This window comes from Coregonus clupeaformis, chromosome 13, assembly GCF_020615455.1.
Source record: "Coregonus clupeaformis isolate EN_2021a chromosome 13, ASM2061545v1, whole genome shotgun sequence".
Taxonomy (NCBI): domain Eukaryota; kingdom Metazoa; phylum Chordata; class Actinopteri; order Salmoniformes; family Salmonidae; genus Coregonus; species Coregonus clupeaformis.
Genome location: NC_059204.1, coordinates 53,825,428 through 53,842,899, shown reverse-complemented (window position 1 = coordinate 53,842,899; position 17,472 = coordinate 53,825,428). Strand labels below are relative to the sequence as shown.

Sequence of the window (17,472 nt, the reverse complement as noted above, 5' to 3'; positions counted from 1 at the left end):
AGGGTTATCTTTGGTCTCTTTGTTACCTCTGATTCATGCCCTCCTTGCCTGGTCCATGAGTTTTGGTGGGCGGCCCTGTCTTGGCAGGTTTGTTGTGGTGCAATATTCTTTCCATTTTTTTATAATGGATTTAATGGTGCTCCGTGGGATGTTCAAAGTTTAGGATATTTCTTTATAACCCAACCCTGATCTGTACTTCTCCACAACTTGTCCCTGACCTGTTTGGAGAGCTCCTTGGTCTTCATGGTGCCGCTTGCTTGGTGTTGCCCCATGCGTAGTGATGTTGCAGACTCTGGGGCCTTTCAGAACAGGTGTATATATACTGAGATCAAGTGACAGATGATGTGACACTTAGATTGCACACAGGTGGACTTTATTTAACTAATTATGTGACTTCTGAAGGTAATTGGTTGTGCCAGATCTTTTTTAGGGGCTTCATAGCAAAGGGGGTGAATACATATGCTGCACCACTTTTCCGTTATTTATTTTTTAGAATTTTTTGAAACAAGTTATTTCTCTCATTTCACTTCACCAATTTGGACTATTTTGTGTATGTCCATTACATGAAATCCAAATAAAAATCCATTTAAATTACAGGTTGTAATGCAACAAAATAGGAAAAATGCCAAGGGGGATGAATTATTTTGCAAGGCACTATATGTAAATGAGATATCATATATGATTATATGAGCAGTACTTGTTTAATATACAACTGTAAGTCCTACAGATGTAGGATCTTAATTTGAGCCAGTTTGCAACAGCAGGAAAATAATCCTGCAGAAACAGGAAATGTGAATTATTATGTGAGTTATAATTAATATACCTTTTTGCAGGGGTTGATAAATTTTCCGTTAGGGCAAATCAAGTCTGACATTTCTAAGTTGAAATTACAAACAATAGACACCTTTTCAAAACTAAAATACACTACAAGTTTGCATTTCCTCCTGTGTAGGAAAATGATCAGCAACAAAAGAGTGATCAAAGTAAGATCCTACAGTACATCTGAATCATCAACTGATTTCAGACAGTGTATGGCTGTGGATTGACTGCATTGCTTGAATGGAATGTTGGCATATTGGTAGTTAATTTGAAAAATGAATGGAATCCTTCCTCTAAAACTGTCTGGCTACCTAGCTAATACACATACAGTGCAGATAAATTCTTCACATTCATTGTTTTACACAATATCTTATCTCAGCACTGGCAAACCATGGTTGACCAACTCCCTGACCAACATGGCTGACCTTTGGACCATCATAAGAAGGTTCATGTCCATTCTAGTATTCTAATTCCTAATTCTATGGATGCTAGTGCATAAAGATGGTAAGATGGCTTTTGCTTTACTCCATTACAGCAGTCACAGACTTTGTCAGCATTAATAGCACCCAAATATGCACCTACAGTAGCAAGCTACAATATATCAGACTCATGGGCTATACGAGTTAGGCTATACACCCTACCAGCTCCAAGGGCGTCTCCTTGTCCGCCTGCTCCAAGACCACCTCCAAAACCACCTGGACCAGCTCCACCCTGGCCAACACCAGAACCAGGCCCATATCCTCCTGGTCCATAGCCTCCAGTGCCTAGTCCAGCCCCCTGTCCCCCAGGACTGCGACCTACATAGCCAGCTCCTGGGGATCAAACACAAGAAACACACGTATGCAAACTCAAACAGACAAAAACACATACATCTCAAAGGCATACTGTACATAGAGACAAGATCCACACACATCTGTTTTGGAAGGCTTCCCACTGGCTCCTGTAGAAAGATGGAGAAACAGCAGAGGAACAACAGAGGCCATAAGATCAGGTGGTACTGCATGAGTCAGTGTGCGTCCCAAAAGGCACACAATTATGGACAAAAGTAGTGCACTATGTAGGGAATATGGTGCCATTTGGGACACATAAAGTATCTTTGACTGTACTCTATCTGTGAACCTCAGGGTTCTTTACCTGTTCCATCGGGTCCATAACCACCACCAAAAACTCCAGGACCAGCTCCCCCAGGACCAAAACCAACACCAGGCCCATAGCCACCTGGTCCAGCCACAGCTCCACCTGGTCCATAGCCACCTGGTCCAAAACCTCCAGCCCCCAGTCCAGGCCTCTGTCCTCCAGGATCTCTACCACCGTAGCCAGCTCCTGGAGATCAAGATCGACTGCATCATCCTCTTGATAACAACAAACAGGCTTTCAAACAGGCTGAAAAGCTTTAGGAGGGTTTTTGTCGTATGTAGTGTTCATATAGATATACTGAAAGCACAAGTCAATAGTTTGTGAACCCTAAAGGTAATCTAGGACAGACCTGAACCATCTATGTTGCTCACCTGTCTTCTCTGGCTTTCCTCCAGCTCCTGTGGAAACACAACAATCATCAAAAATCAATTTCTGTAAAATGAACTGAAATTAGCAATAATTTATCAGATGATCAAATCAAGAACCTCATACCTGCTCCAAGGCCTCCAGCACCTAAACCACCGCCAAGTCCGTAACCACCACCAAGACCTCCAGCCACAGCTCCGCCCAGACCAAGACCAGCACCAGTCCCATAACCACCTGGTCCAGCCCCAGCCCCAGCTCCACCTGGTCCATGACCTCCTGGTCCGACTCCTGGTCTAAGACCTCCTCCTCCCAGACCTCCAGCTCCTAGTCCAGCCCCCTGTCCTCCAAGACCCCGACCTCCATTGCCAGCTCCTGGAGAGGAAGACTCAAGCATCAGTCCCACACCTCCATTGTATTTTTGTATAACTTACCATAGTTGTTGTTTGTTAAATGATCTGTGGTGCAGTAAGGTTGGAATATGTCCTACCTGTTTCTGGAGGCTGCCCACCAGCTCCTAGAGAGTGAAAGAGATAGTGAATGTCGTTTCTTCTTTCTACAGCACCTTTCTGCTTAAACAACATGCATATCGAAATAAGAATCTGTCCATTACATCCAGGGCCGGATTACCGAAGGGGCACGCAGGCACGGCCCCCAGATACCATATGAAAGCAAAATGTGTAGAATTGCAGGAACTTAGCTTTAAACTGCAAAATATTCTCTCAGCCTTATGGAAAAATGTTTAGTAAAGCAGGACATTTCCTTTAAAACTGCCCTCCCCCCACTCCCCCAAAAAATATCCCGGGGGCCCCAAATGCAGTAGTCCGGCCCTGATTACATCTCTAAGCCAAGAAAATACCAATATATCAAACACAAACAGGGAGTAGCTCATACTATACCTGCTCCAAGGCCTCCAGCTCCTAGACCACCACCACGTCCATAAACTCCTTGTCCGGCCCCTGCTCCACCAGGCCCATAGCCACCTGGTCCGGCCCCTGTTCCTCCAGGCCCATAGCCACCTGGTCCGGCCCCAGCTCCTCCTGGTCTAACTCTTCTTTCTTCCAGACCTCCAGTCCCCAGTCCTCCTTGGCCTTGACCTACAACCTGACCACCATAGCCAGCTGCAAGACACAATGGTCATATCAACAGAATTACATCCCAACAAGTGAAAACACAGATATTTATTTAATCGAAGGTCATCATCCTAACCTTGAGACTAAATAAAGGCAATTATAATTCACTGTATCAGCAGGACTTCAAAAAAGACATTGCAGAAATGAATGCAATATACTGTATTTGTATTTGTATTTATTATGGATCCCCATTAGCTGCTGCCAAGGCAGTCCAGCAAAATTAAGGCAGTTAAACATTTTTTTAAACATTACAATACATTCACAACAGATTTCACAACATATTAAATGTGTACGCCCTCAGGCCTGTACTCTACTACCACATATCTATGGGCCTGGTGTTTGTCCTAGATAGAACAAAATCCATGTGTATGTGTGTGTATAGTGCGTATGTTATCGTGTGTTTGTATGCATGTGTCTATGTTTGTGTTGCTTCACAGTCCCCGCTGTTCCATAAGGTGTATTTTTTTCTGTTTTTTTAATCTAATTTTACTGCTTGCATGAGTTACTTGATGTGGAATAGTGCGCCTCCCATAGTCTGTTCTGGACTTGGGGACTGTGAAGAGACCTCTGGTGGCATGTCTTGTGGGGTATGCATGGGTGTCCAGTAGTTCAAACAGACAGCTCGGTTCATTCAACATGTCAATACCTCTCACAAATACAAGTAGTGATGAAGTCAATCTCTCCCTCACTTTGAGCCAGGAGAGATAGACATGCATATTATTAATGTTAGCTCCATACCCAGCAAAAGAGTTAGTGCAAAAAGGGTCAATGCAGATAGTCCGGGTAGCTATTTGGTTAACTATTTAGCAGTCTTTTGGCTTGGGGGTTGAAGCTGTTCAGGGTCCTGTTGGTTCCAAACTTGGTGCATCGGTACCACTTGTCGTGCGGTAGCAGTGAGAACAATCTATGACTTGGGTGGCTGGAGTCTTTGACCATTTTTAGGGCCTTCCTCTGACACTGCCTGGTATAGGACCAACTAAATGTCTCCCATCATTAAATGTCTCCCATCATGTGCGCTGTGTGCCAGTACTTCAAACAGACAGCTCGGTGCATTCAACATGTCAATACCTCTCACAAATACAAGTAGTGATGAAGTCAATCTCTCCTCCACTTTGAGCCAGGAGAGATTTAAATGCTTATTATTAATGTTAACTCTCTGTGTACATCCAAGGGCCAGCCGTGCTGCCCTGTTCTGAGCCAATTGCAATTTTCCTAAGTCCCTCTTTGTGGCACCTAACCATACAACTGAACAGTAGTCCAGGTGCAACAAAACTAGGGCCTGTAGGACCTGCCTTGTTGATAGTGTTGTTAAGAATGCAGAATAGCACTTTATTATGGACAGACTTCTCCCCATCCTAGCTACTGTTGTATCAACATATTTTGACCATGACAGTTTACAATCCAGGGTTAATCCAAGCAGTTTAGTCTCCTCAACTTGCTCAATTACCACATTATTCATTGCAAGATTTAGTTGAGGTTTAGGGTTTAGTGAATGATTTGTCCCAAATACAATGCTTTTAGTTTTTGCAATATTTAGGACTAACTTATTCCTTCCAACCCATTCTGAAAATAACTGCAGCTCTTTGTTAAGTGTTGCAGTCATTTCAGTCGCTGTGGTAGCTGACGTGTATAGTGTTGAGTCATCTGCATACATAGACACACTGGCTTTACTCAAAGACAGTGGCATGTTGTTAGTAAAGATTGAAAAAAGTAAGGGGCCTAGACAGCTGTGCTGGGGAATTCCTGGATCTACCTGGATTTTTGGGGAGAGGCTTCCATTAAAGAACACCCTCTGTGTGCTGTTAGACAGGTAACTCTTTATCCACAATAAAGCAGGGGGTGTAAAGCCATAACACATATGTTTTTCCATCAACAGACTATGATCGATAATGTCAATGCCGCACTGAAGTCTAACAAAACAGCCCCCACAATCTTTTAATCAGCAATTTCTCTCAGCCAATCATCAGTCATTTGTGTAAGTGCTGTGCTTGTTGAATGTCCTTCCCCATAAGCGTGCTGAAAGTCTGTTGTCAATTTGTTTACTATAAAATAACATTGTATCTGGTCCAAAACACTTTTTTCCAAAAGTTTACAAAGGGTTGGTAACAGGCTGATTGGTTGGCTATTTGAAGGGGGCTTTAATATCCTTAGGTAGGGGAATAACGTTTGCTTCCCTCCAGGCCTGAGGGCACACACTTTCTAGTATGCTTAAATTGAAGATATGGCAAATAGGAGTGGCAGTTGATAGTTTAACGTTCTCCCTTACCTCCCGTCTTCCCTGGCTTGGTGTAACCTCCACCGGCTCCAGGGCCAAAGCCTGCACCACCTGGACCAGCGCCAGCTCCACCTCCACCTCCTTGTCCAACTCCAGCTCCGCCACCAGGCCCATATCCGATTCTTGCACCACCTGGCCCATATCCAGTGCCTGCACCACCAGGCCCATAACCTGTGCCAGCTCCACCTGGTCCAAATCCAGCTCTGACTCCTGCTCCAGCTCCTAATCCAGCCCCAGCTCCACCACCTACACCAGCAGGTATGTACACACCTGGAACACAGCACAACCATGTTAAACCACACACAACTAAAGCACACACCTGAAACATAGCACAACCAGTTCTGGTCCTGGAGAGTTACAGGGTGTCCATGCTTTTGTTCCAGTCCAGCACCAAAATACCTGATCAATCATCAAGGAAGGTATGAGATTGAGTTTGTGTTCAGGGACATTTATGTATTGTGAAAAAAATTGCTATGCTAAGAAAAATAATCGGATAGTTTGATAGATTGTGTGTTTGAATGCCAGATTGATTTATTGGTTGATTGGTCGGTCGGTCGATTGATTGATTGATTGTCTGTGAGAGCATGAAACATTGTAAGACTTGTAACTTTTATAGGAATATAATAAACGTTGCCCTTGGCAGCAACACTGATGACCAATAAGAAAAACAGAAGAAGGATTTTCTCTACTGGCCCAGTTCCTTCTCCCCCTTCTTCCTTCCTTCAGTCCACAGTGGACGGCTGATTTCATAACAATGTTAATCTGACCTCATTAAATACAAAGGGCTTGGCCTTATATGTTCATAAATAACCATTGATCCATATTTTCATTGTTCTGGACTCTTAACTGACCACGAAACCTCTGCGGTTCTATGGCTGCGTTTACACAGGCAGACCAATTCTGATCTTTTTTACACTAATTGGTCTTTTGAACAATCAGATCAGCTCTGAAAAAGAGATGATGTGAAAAGATCCGATGCGATTAGTGGAAAAAATATCAGAATTGGGCTTCCTGTTAAACACAGTTTATATTAATCTGTCATAGTTTATAAAGCACAGTTTTATTTTCTCATTGCCTGTGCAGCTCAGTATGGTTCTGCAAGTTTACTCTAACTTGCGCCAATACACACTTTTGGGCAATATGCACCTTTGTACTTTTTTCCTCATCAATCTACACACAATACTCGATAATGACAAAGCAAAAACACTTTTTTATTTATTTTTTACAAAATTGTATATATTTTTTTAAACGGAAATATCACATTTACATAAGTATTCACACCCTTTACTCAGCACTTTGTTGAAGCACCTTTGGCAGCGATTACAGCCTCGAGTCTTCTTGGGTATGATGCTACAAGCTTGGCACACCTGTATTTAGGGAATTTCTCCCATTCTTCTCTGAAGATTTTCTCAAGCTCTGTCAGGTTGAATGGGGAGCGTTGCTTCCCAGCTATTTTCAGGTCTCTCCAGAGATGTTCGATCAGGTTCAAGTCCGGGCTCTGGCTGGGCCCCAGTCTGAGGTCCTGAGCGCTCTGGAGCAGGTTTTCATCAAGGATCTCTCTGTACTTTGCTCCGTTCATCTTTCCCTCGATCCTGACTAGTCTCCCAGTCCCTGCCACTGAAAAACATCCCCACAGCATGATGCTGCCACCACCATGCTTCACCGTAGGAATGGTGCCAGGTTTCCTCCAGACGTGACACTTGGCATTCATGCCAAGAGTTCAATCTTGGTTTCATCAGACCAGAGAATCTTGTTTCTCATGGTCTGAGAGTCCTTTAGGTGCCTTTTGGCAAACTCCAAGCAGGCTGTCTTGTGCCTTTTACTGAGGAGTGGCTTCCGTCTGTCACTCTACCATAAAGGCCTGATTGTTGGAGTGCTGCAGAGATGGTTGTCCTTCTGGTAGGTTCTCCCATCTCCACAGAGGAACTCTGAGGCTCTGTCAGTGTGACCATCTGGTTCTTGGTCACCTCCCTTACCAAGGCCCTTCTCCCCCGATTGCTCAGTTTGGACGGGCGGTCAGCTCTAGGAAGAGTCTTGGTGGTTCCAAACTTATTTCATTTAAGAATGATGGAGGCCAATGTGGTCTTCGGGACCTTCAATGCTTCAGACTTTTTTTTGGTACCATTCCCCAGATCTGTGCCTCGACACAATCCTGTCTTGGAGCTCTACGGAAAATTCCATTGACCTCATGGCTTGGTTTTTGCTCTGACATGCACTGTCAACTGTGGGACCTTATATAGACAGGTGTGTGCCTTTCCAAATCATGTCCAATCAATTGAATTTACTACAGGTGGACTCCAATTAAGTTGTAGAAACATCTCAAGGATGATTAATGGAAACAGGATGCACCTGAGCTCAATTTCGAGTCTCATAGCAAAAAATTAATTTGCAAACATTTCTAAAAACCTGTTTTCACTTTGTCATTATAGGGTATCATGTGTAGATTGATGACGAAAAAATGAATTTAATCAATTTTAGAATAAGGCTGTAACGTAACAAAATGTGGAAAAAGTGAAGGGGTCTGAATATACAGTACCAGTCAAAAGTTTGGACACATACTCATTCAAGGGTTTTTCTTTATTTGTACACAAAAAAGTGTTAAACAAATCAAAATATATTTTATTTTTGAGATTCTTCAAATAGCCACCCTTTGCCTTGATGACAGCTTTGCCCACTCTTGGCATTCTATCAACCAGCTTCTTGAGGTAGTCACCTGGAATGCATTTCAATTAACAGGTGTGCCTTGTTAAAAGTTAATTTGTGGAATTTCTTTCCTTCTTAATATGTTTGAACCAATTAATTGTGTTGTGACAAGGTATACAGAAGCCCTATTTGGTAAAAGACCAAGTCCATATTATGGCAACAACAGCTCAAATAAGGAAAGAGAAATGACAGGCCATCATTACTTTAAGAAATCCAGAAAATTTGAAGAACTTTGAACGTTTCTTCAAGTGCAGTCGCAAAAAGCATCAAGGTCTTATGATGAAACTGGCCCTCATGAGGACCGCCACAGGAATGGAAGACCCAGAGTTACCTCTGCTGCAGAGGATAAGTTCATTAGAGTTACCAGCCTCAGAAATTGCAGCCCAAATAAATGCAGAGTTCAAGTCACAGACACATCTCAACATCAACTGTTTAGAGGGGACTGTGTGAATCAGGCCTTCATGGTCGAATTGCTGCAATGAAACCACTACTAAAGGACACCAATAAGAAGAAGAGACCTGCTTGGCCCAAGAAACATGAGCAATGGACATGAGTCCAAATTGGAGATTTTTGGTTCCAACCGCCGTGTCTTTGTGAGACGCGGTGTGGGTGAACGGATGATCTCCGCATGTGTAGTTCCCAGAAAGATTACATTTTTGTTAATCTAACTGCACTGTCCAATTTACAGTAGCTATTACAGTGAAATAATACCATGCTATTGTTTGAGGAGAGTGCACAACAACAACAAAAACTTATCATGGCAACTGGTTTGATACATTCACCTCTGAAGTTAAATAATGTACTTACATTCAGTAATCTTACTCTGATTTGTCATCCTGAGGGTCCCAGAGATAAAATGTAGCATAGTTTTGTTTGACAAAATCCATTTTTATATTCAAATGTAGGAACTGGGTTCTACAGTTTGAACCCTTGCTGTCTCTGGCTCCACACCCACCCCGCCCGGCCATCTAGATATGTGAAAGTTAGTGTATATGCTAATGAGCTGTCATGTATGACATTCCTGGGAGTGTGTATTCTTAAATGTTGTATTACCATATCATTTTTGTTTGTTCTCTATAGTTATGTACTTGAAAATGTATCAATTGACCAAATCGGCACATTTGAGCAGACTTGATACAAAATAGTCCAGTATTGCAACGCTTCACTGGATCAATCTGAAACTTTGCACACACACTGCTGTCATCTAGTGGCCGAAATCTAAATTGCACCTAAACTACAATATTATATTGTGGCCTTTCTCTTTTTTCAAATACAATTTAAAACGTTTAACTAGTACTGTATATAAATACTATTTTGATAGTTTTGAGTCTAAAGATATTTATTTTTTTGCAGTGTGCAACTGCATCCCCTCTTTTAATATTCTTGTCTGACCGAGGGTAGACAGACAGACAAATCAACTGATGATGCCAAGAAAGAGATGCATACGAGGAGAGTAAAGGTGTCAACGTGAGCCAAGTTTCTGTCTTATACATAGACTGATGAAAGGAAAGAAGAATGCCAGCTATCATGTCATTAGCAGCAGATAAAAAAATCTGTACATTCCAAAGGCATGCATTTTATTTCGGCCATAAATACAAAATGTTATCTGTAAATTGAACACTGTGGGTGCTCAATTTACACTTTTGAAGTGTTTAAATGAGAACCAGTGTTGGATTTACACTCTTCAAAGTGTTTCCCTTTTAACACCGGTACTTTCCAACACTAGTGGCATTAAAATGTTACACTAACTCAGTATTAAAGCTGCACTGTAATGGTCTTCACTAATACCTTGTATTTAACACTTTAAATTTCGATTTTTACACTGTTAAAGCTACATTGTTATGGTGTTCACAGCAAATTCTCTAGGGTTAAATCAACACTGAGAGTGTTCAATTCAACACTGATCCAGTGTCTATACGGGTCCACACTTTTCAGTGTTAAATTAACACACTGCTAAGTGTAAAGCCTTATTTGTATATTGCCTTGTCTTTCGAGTGAATTGTAGAGTTACCACCAATGACTGTATTTGTTATTGACAGAGACATGGTTGTTGCATTCATCCATTTTCAGTTCTGTGGGCTTCACCAAGTGAGATCCTAAGCAAATATGTTATCATAAAAATTCAATGATTTAACACATACAACACATAATTCATAAGGCCTTATTTTGAGGGCCTAGTTTTACCCATACAATGGCCTGAAACTCATGGTTTACAGCCAAAATCAGGCCTGCAAGTCACATTGCAAAGAGATGTGTAATTTCTATTGGAATCCACCCAGAGTGGTTTGGGGATATCCAACATTTTGAATTTTTTATTCACCACAACCTGCATTCAGAATTACTGTCGGGTTGGGAAGACTAAGATCTAAATTGGAACAGCTATTTCAGTAACGGGTGCAATTAGTCAAAGTAACAAATTGGATTCGATTAGAAAAACATTATTTATATTTGAGTAGCATAAGATTAATTAATTAATCAATGCACATGCAAAACAACCAGCAATAGAGCATGCTGGGAAATGAGGGGAGTGGTTTTGGTTTAACACTGGTTATTAGCACCAACACTGGGGTTCTTTTACACCAATGAGAGTTAATTTAACACCTTAATTAACACTAGAAATGTTACTCTGAAAAATCTATACTAGTTAACACTGGCCAATTTGACACCCTGATTGAACAACAGTAATTTTTAACAACAGCTTAAAAAGCAACACCAGCTGGCGTTCAGTCAATTCATAGTAACACAAAGTAACACCACATCAACACCAAAACTGCTTACACCAGGATATGAACACCAGTGATTTTGCTGTGTACATTTGTAAAGAATAGGTCCTATGAGAATGTCAAATAATGGCTATGCAGCCCAAATGGCAGCCTATACACAGCATGTAGTGCACTACTTTTGACCAGAGTCCTTTAGTGCACTATAAAGGGAATAGGATGTCATTTGGGACGCAGGCTGGGAGTTTCAAATCACTTTGTTGACAGTATAGATCTGGTCTTTTTTTTAAACAATCTTTATTAAGAGCTGTCATTTTATTGTGAGGAACTGCCGTTTTATCAGAATTTATTTCTGTTTTGTCATCTGTTATATGAGTGATTATTTACACTTTAGTCTTTTCAGTCATTCATCAATGCCATGTTTGATCTCCGAGGATCTCGCGAAAGAAACGTCACTGTTTCAGAGAAAATGAGAAATAATGCATCTAGTTTTGGGAGAGTTGTGGTCTCTGTTCAAAGGAAACTGAACATGTTCTCCAGTGATCTGTTCCTATCATTTGACTTGACCAAGAGCACGGTGGAGTGGAAAGGTATAGGTTGTTCCCCAAATGAAATGACAGCCTATCCCTTATAAAGTGCACTACTTTGATCAGAGCCCTCAATTTGGGACGCAAACCCAAGTCTCCAGTGATATATTCTGTCATTGGATGTAACCAAGACCCCAGTGGGGTGGATGTCGCTATAATCCACAGTGTGAGATTCAGTATCAGTGATGTGGACAAAATTACTAATTCCCTTCTGCCATGAATCGTCTGTACAAGAACATTACAGTTCTGTATGTTTCAACAGAACAGGACAGATTGCTCACATCAGCTTAGATGTAAGAGTCTTGGAGGGGCCCAACTGTGAATAGAGTATTCCTCTACTTCCCTTTCAATGGGGAACTCAATCATCCAAACCTGTACCATGCTCTACAAATAATTTCCTTTCATTGAATTACACTCCATATAAACTTAAGCCTGAACCACAAACCTCACTGTTATTTCACTGCTACCAAGGACCAGCGAGGTTTGGCATTTTCTTCAATCAGTGTGTAATAATAAAGTTGCATTTTCTATTCAACCTCCATTCTCCTCCAACAGTAGCTGAATATACAGTATTTCTCATGTCCAGTTGGTTACACAGTTCACGCACCTTGGTTGGACATGTGAGATACTGACATTACAATCTTATTACATGCTTATTACAGTGTTATTAACAGATGTATTACCTCTCAGAGCTGTTTAAGTCCTGTGTTCCAGTGAGCGGAGAGGCCATAGGAACCAGTAACCCTCTGCTGGCCTATCAAAACAAGCTAAACCAAACCCAATAGCCAATCAGACAGCTCTATTGTCTCCACTGTGTACCTATAGTACGGCATCGTGGGTAATTCTGAATGATGTAACTGCCTGTACTGTAGCGGAGCGGGGAGCAGAGTGGGGCTTGGACTATGAGCGCTCTCCTCTTACACCCAGAGGGAATACCAGCAGGGAAATACACTGTCAATGCTCCACAGGCCAATTCTATGTCACTCCACAGAACAGTAGAGCTCCAGAATGTTGGACGCTTCAAAGCCTTTGAAATCTAAAAGATGTTGAGAAAGTTCTACAAATCTATCAAAATAGCATAATACATCAATACGTCTTGATTTTTAGGAGGGACAAAAGCATCTAACATGAAGAAAGACATCATATCCCTGACCATCTCTGAGCAAATCAGTACAACACTCAAAATTCTAAACACTTCAACTAAAAACACTCAAACACCATTGACTCTCCCATAGATCAATGCTCAGCTTAGAGCATCTTGTACCAGCCTTGCATACCAGGCTGGTGAACTATACAACCAAAATCCCGAGAAGGAGATAAGGTCTATGGTTTCAGTGCCTGCAGCAGGGAGAGCGTTTGGATCACACCTGCTCACAGATCTCATCTCCATTGCAAAACCAGTTTAGAAACTGTTTTAAGGCACAAAATTGTTGTGTGCTGCACAAGGCATCATCCAAAAGAGTTATTTGGCTTGTTACCATTTGGTGCTATATACTGTAGAACCCTTTTTTGAAGGTTCAATAAAGAGCCATAAGGTTCTAAATTGAACCTGTATGGTGCTATAAAGAACCCTTTCCCAAGGTTCTATAAAGAACCATTCAAAAAGTTGATATATAGCACCAAAACAGGGTTCCGCTATGGTTACAACCGTTTTTGGGGCTATGTAGAACCCTTTTTTTATTGTTCTTTATAGAACCTTCTCAATTTGAAAGGTTCTTTGTAGATCCTTTTGAAGAACCATACAGGGTTTTTTATTCTGGTCAACCATTTTATATTGTTAAAATTCCATATACGTTATTATTATGTTAATTGACATGTTGAATCAAGTGAGCTATCTCAGGAACAGCTGGGGGTCCCTGTGGAAAGAATCAAGAACCACTGATTGCTTTTGTCAACAGTTCTCAATTGATACAAGACACTGTCACTAGCCATAGTCATATAGAATATGTAATGGCATACAGTAACACAAAACATTAGATAAACTGGAATGACACTCTCAATCACGGTTTCACAAAAAGAGCTGTGCATAAACCAACTCCCAAAATATTCGAATGAATTTTTAATTATCACTAAAAGAGCAAACAACCCTTTTGTGAACTGTAAAGAACCATTGAAGAGCTCAAAGGGTTATTTGTGTCATTATAGTTCCACATAGAACCATCACCCTTACCAAAGAACCCTTGAGGAACCCTCATTTTTTTGTATGTACAAGTTTAGAGAGGCACCTGAAACACAGGTGTGTATATGAATACATATCCATAGTAAAGGGGGTCCTACCTCCTTGCAGTGAAGGTCTCCACAGAGACAGGAGCAGGAATCCATATAGGAACAACGCCACCGTCCCTCTCGCCATCTCGCTCCCAAATGTCCCTCTCCTCTCCCAAACTCCTGGTTTTATCCCCAGCAAGCCTATCAGGGCTCACCCAGGCCGAGAAAGAAGGAGGGGAATAAAAAGTGAGAGACAGAAAACTGAAGAGATAAAGTGTGAAGGGCAGGACACTACTTAATTAATGAAGAGAGAGAGAGAGAGAGAAACACACTGAGTTGAATGGATCACTTCATTGAACCAGTGGCTTTTCTCCCCCACAGACTGGTGGAGCAGCTTTTATTTGGGTCACTCCTGCCATAAAAACATGGTTGGCTAGAAGAGAGAGGGGGGGGGGGTTGATTGAGAAAGAGAGGTGGTGAAAAAGAGAGAGATGAAGACGAGAGAGGGGGAGAGAGAGAGAGAGAGAGGGATGGAGAGGGGGTGGGTGAGAGAGATTTGGGGGAGTCCACCCCCTTTCCCACCTAACAAAAAAAGAGACAGAGAAAGGGGGGTAGATGATGGAAAGAGAGAGAGATGGAGAGAGAAGGAAATGGAGAGAGAGTTGGGGGTCCACCCCACCAAAAGAAAAGAAACGGGACAGTCTGCCAGATATTCTCATGGATTCCAAAATGATGTCATTTTGTTAAGTCAAGGGGAAGAGGTAACTATACAGGCCTGATACGGCAATTACAGATGTGTGTTTTTAACTAGGGAGTGTTTTTCTGCTGAATGTAACTGAAGAAAGATGGAAACTTTTCAGGAACATTATACAGTACGGTATATCCATGGACAACTCTAGAACAGTGGAGTAAGTGGATACTGTGTTGTGTTGATGACGAGTAGCACTAAGACTGAGGAACCTCACCTGTTACACAGAATCCCACTCTCCTCTTTGCACACTCTACCAGACCCACAGTTTGTTTGTTTGTGTGTGTGTGTGTGTATGTGTGTGTGTATGTGTGTGTGTGTGTGTGTGTGTGTGTGTGCATATTTTGTGCATGTGTGTGTGTGTGTCCTTGGCAGGCTTCCACTCAACACAGTCCTTTCCTGAGAAGAGCATGAAGTCATGTCACTAACAGGGGAAACTGAAATGTAAACTTGTTATTCATAGAAAGACGTAATTAAAGAATAGGAGATATATCAGATAGTACCATTCCTGTGAGAAAGTGACACACACACACAAACACACACAGCAAATTGGCCAGTGTTGATTTTTCAGTGTAACATTTCTTCTGTTGATTCAGGAGTTAAATTCACTCCGTAAGAGTGAAATTAACACTCAGTTGTGTAAAAGAACCCCCAGTGTTGGTGTTAATAACTAGAGTTATTGTTTTAGACTGTGGAGAGTAAAATAGTCCCATCAAAACCACACCCATCATTATCATGCTCTACTTCAGGTCGATTTTTCTAGGATTCCGTTTAATATCTGTGTTTTTGCATGTACATGTATTAATCTTATGCTACACAAAGATAAATAACATACATTTTTCTAAACGAATCCAATCAGTTAGATTTATGGTTTTTCCGGTTTAAATGATTTAGGTAGTGTTTTTTTTTACCAAGTATCTTAATCCTGACAGTCATTCTGAATGCAGGTTGCGGGTGAATAAAAATTCCAACTGTTGGATATCCTAATCCTGGCTGGATTCCAATAGGAATTACACATAACTTTGCAAGCCAGCATAATGTGAGACTTGCAGGCCTGATGTTGCCTGTAAACCAGGAGTTTCCTAACACCACTGTGTTAGGGTAAAACCAGGCCACTTACTATACCAACAATTAAGGCCCTAGGATATATGTAATACATTGGCATAGAGTTTAATTTTAAATGATAACATTCCCCTAGGACCTCACTTGGCGAAAGCACAGGCCTTTAAAATGAAATAATTCAACAAACATGTCTCTGTCACTAACAAATACAGTCATGGGTGTTAACTCTACAATTTACTCAAAAAGAAAAGGGACCCTGGGAAATATACAAATTAGGATTTACTCTCTAAATCAAGTGTTATGTATTACTCTACAGTAGAGCTATGCAAACACCACAATTTAGTTCCTTTGAACACTTTAAGAGTTAAATGGGGAACACTGCAACATAGTTAAATCTGTGTTATTTCAACACCAGTACAGTGGGACAATAGTGTACCTGTGACAAGTACTGAGTATACGAAGAGGCAGGATGCAGACGCAGGAATTAACAAGGTCAAGGTTTACTTAACAATGATAAAGATAAATAACAAAAGATAGAGTAAATGACACAAAGCTTAACAATCACACACACAACATCATACAGAACAGTCCAGGGCTAAATAGGGGTGGTGATGAGATGAGGTGCAGGTGCGCTGGAGGTGCTTAGGGTGCGTTGGGTTTCGAGTCCGGTGTTGCCGGGGTGGTGCGCTCAGACCGGTTGTCAAGGCTGAGGTGTATGATGTGTGGAAGTCAGGCGCAGGACACCGAAGCTTAGTCCAACAAAGTTTACTGAGAAAAACCACCAGGCAAGGATACAGTAAACGGCCTCAACAAAACAGAGGCGAGCAAAACGCAAACTATGCGTATAATAAAAATAACAAAGAAACAGATACAAAAACACGCAGCACTACGGACAGGCGAAAAACAACACACAACCTAACCAATACAACACAGGCAACTTATAGAACACGTAATCAGACACAAACGGACACAGGTGTGACAGACAGACAAAAGCAATCACACATAGAAACATTCAACGGTGGCAGCTAGTACTCCGGGGACGACGAACGCCGAAGCCTGCCCGAACCAGGAGGAGGAGCAGCCTCGGCAGAATCCGTGACAGTACCCCCCCTTGACCCCGGCCTCCGGGGACGGCCAGGAGGACGCGGACCCGGGCGCGTGGGATGCCCACGGTGGAACTCCGTCAGGAGGGATGGATCTAGGATGTCCCTCCTAGGCACCCAGCACCGTTCCTCCGGACCGTACCCCTCCCACTCCACGAGATACTGGAGACCACCCATCCGGCGCCTCGAGTCCAAGATGGTCCGGACTCTGTACGCCGGGGCCCCCTCGATGTCCAAAGGGGGCGGAGGGGTCTCTCCTATCTCATGTTCTTGGAGTGGGCCAGCTACCACCGGCCTGAGAAGAGACACATGGAACGAGGGGTTAATATTCTTGTACTCAATAGGCAATTGTAACCTGTAACACACCTCGTTCAATCTTCTCAGGACTTTAAAGGGCCCCACAAACCGCCGACCCAGCTTCCGGCAGGGCAGGCGGAGGGGCAGGTTTCGAGTCGAGAGCCAGACTCGATCTCGCGGTGCGTATACCGGTCCCTCACTGCGGTGGCGATCGGCGCTCGCCTTTTGTTGACGGATGGCCCGCTGCAGATGGACATGGGCAGCGTCCCACGTCTCCTCCGAGCGCCGAATCCACTCATCCACCGCAGGGGCCTCGA

At 42.4% G+C, this 17,472-nt stretch overlaps 1 protein-coding gene across 1 annotated transcript in view; it reads right to left on the bottom strand.

Moving 5' to 3' along the window:
• The window catches only part of LOC121578942 (fibroin heavy chain-like), a 37,304-nt gene extending 23,177 nt beyond the window's left edge, over positions 1 to 14,127 (bottom strand). The window contains exons 1-8 of the mRNA XM_041893236.2: positions 14,015 to 14,127; positions 5,719 to 5,997; positions 3,219 to 3,440; positions 2,810 to 2,836; positions 2,449 to 2,694; positions 2,328 to 2,354; positions 1,954 to 2,142; positions 1,461 to 1,631 (exon numbers count right to left, since the gene is read on the bottom strand). Coding sequence (XP_041749170.2) covers positions 1,461 to 1,631; positions 1,954 to 2,142; positions 2,328 to 2,354; positions 2,449 to 2,694; positions 2,810 to 2,836; positions 3,219 to 3,440; positions 5,719 to 5,997; positions 14,015 to 14,090 — 1,237 coding nt within the window. The 5' untranslated portion in view covers positions 14,091 to 14,127. The remainder of the gene's footprint in view (positions 1 to 1,460; positions 1,632 to 1,953; positions 2,143 to 2,327; positions 2,355 to 2,448; positions 2,695 to 2,809; positions 2,837 to 3,218; positions 3,441 to 5,718; positions 5,998 to 14,014) is intronic.
• Between the last annotated feature and the right edge of the window lie 3,345 nt (positions 14,128 to 17,472).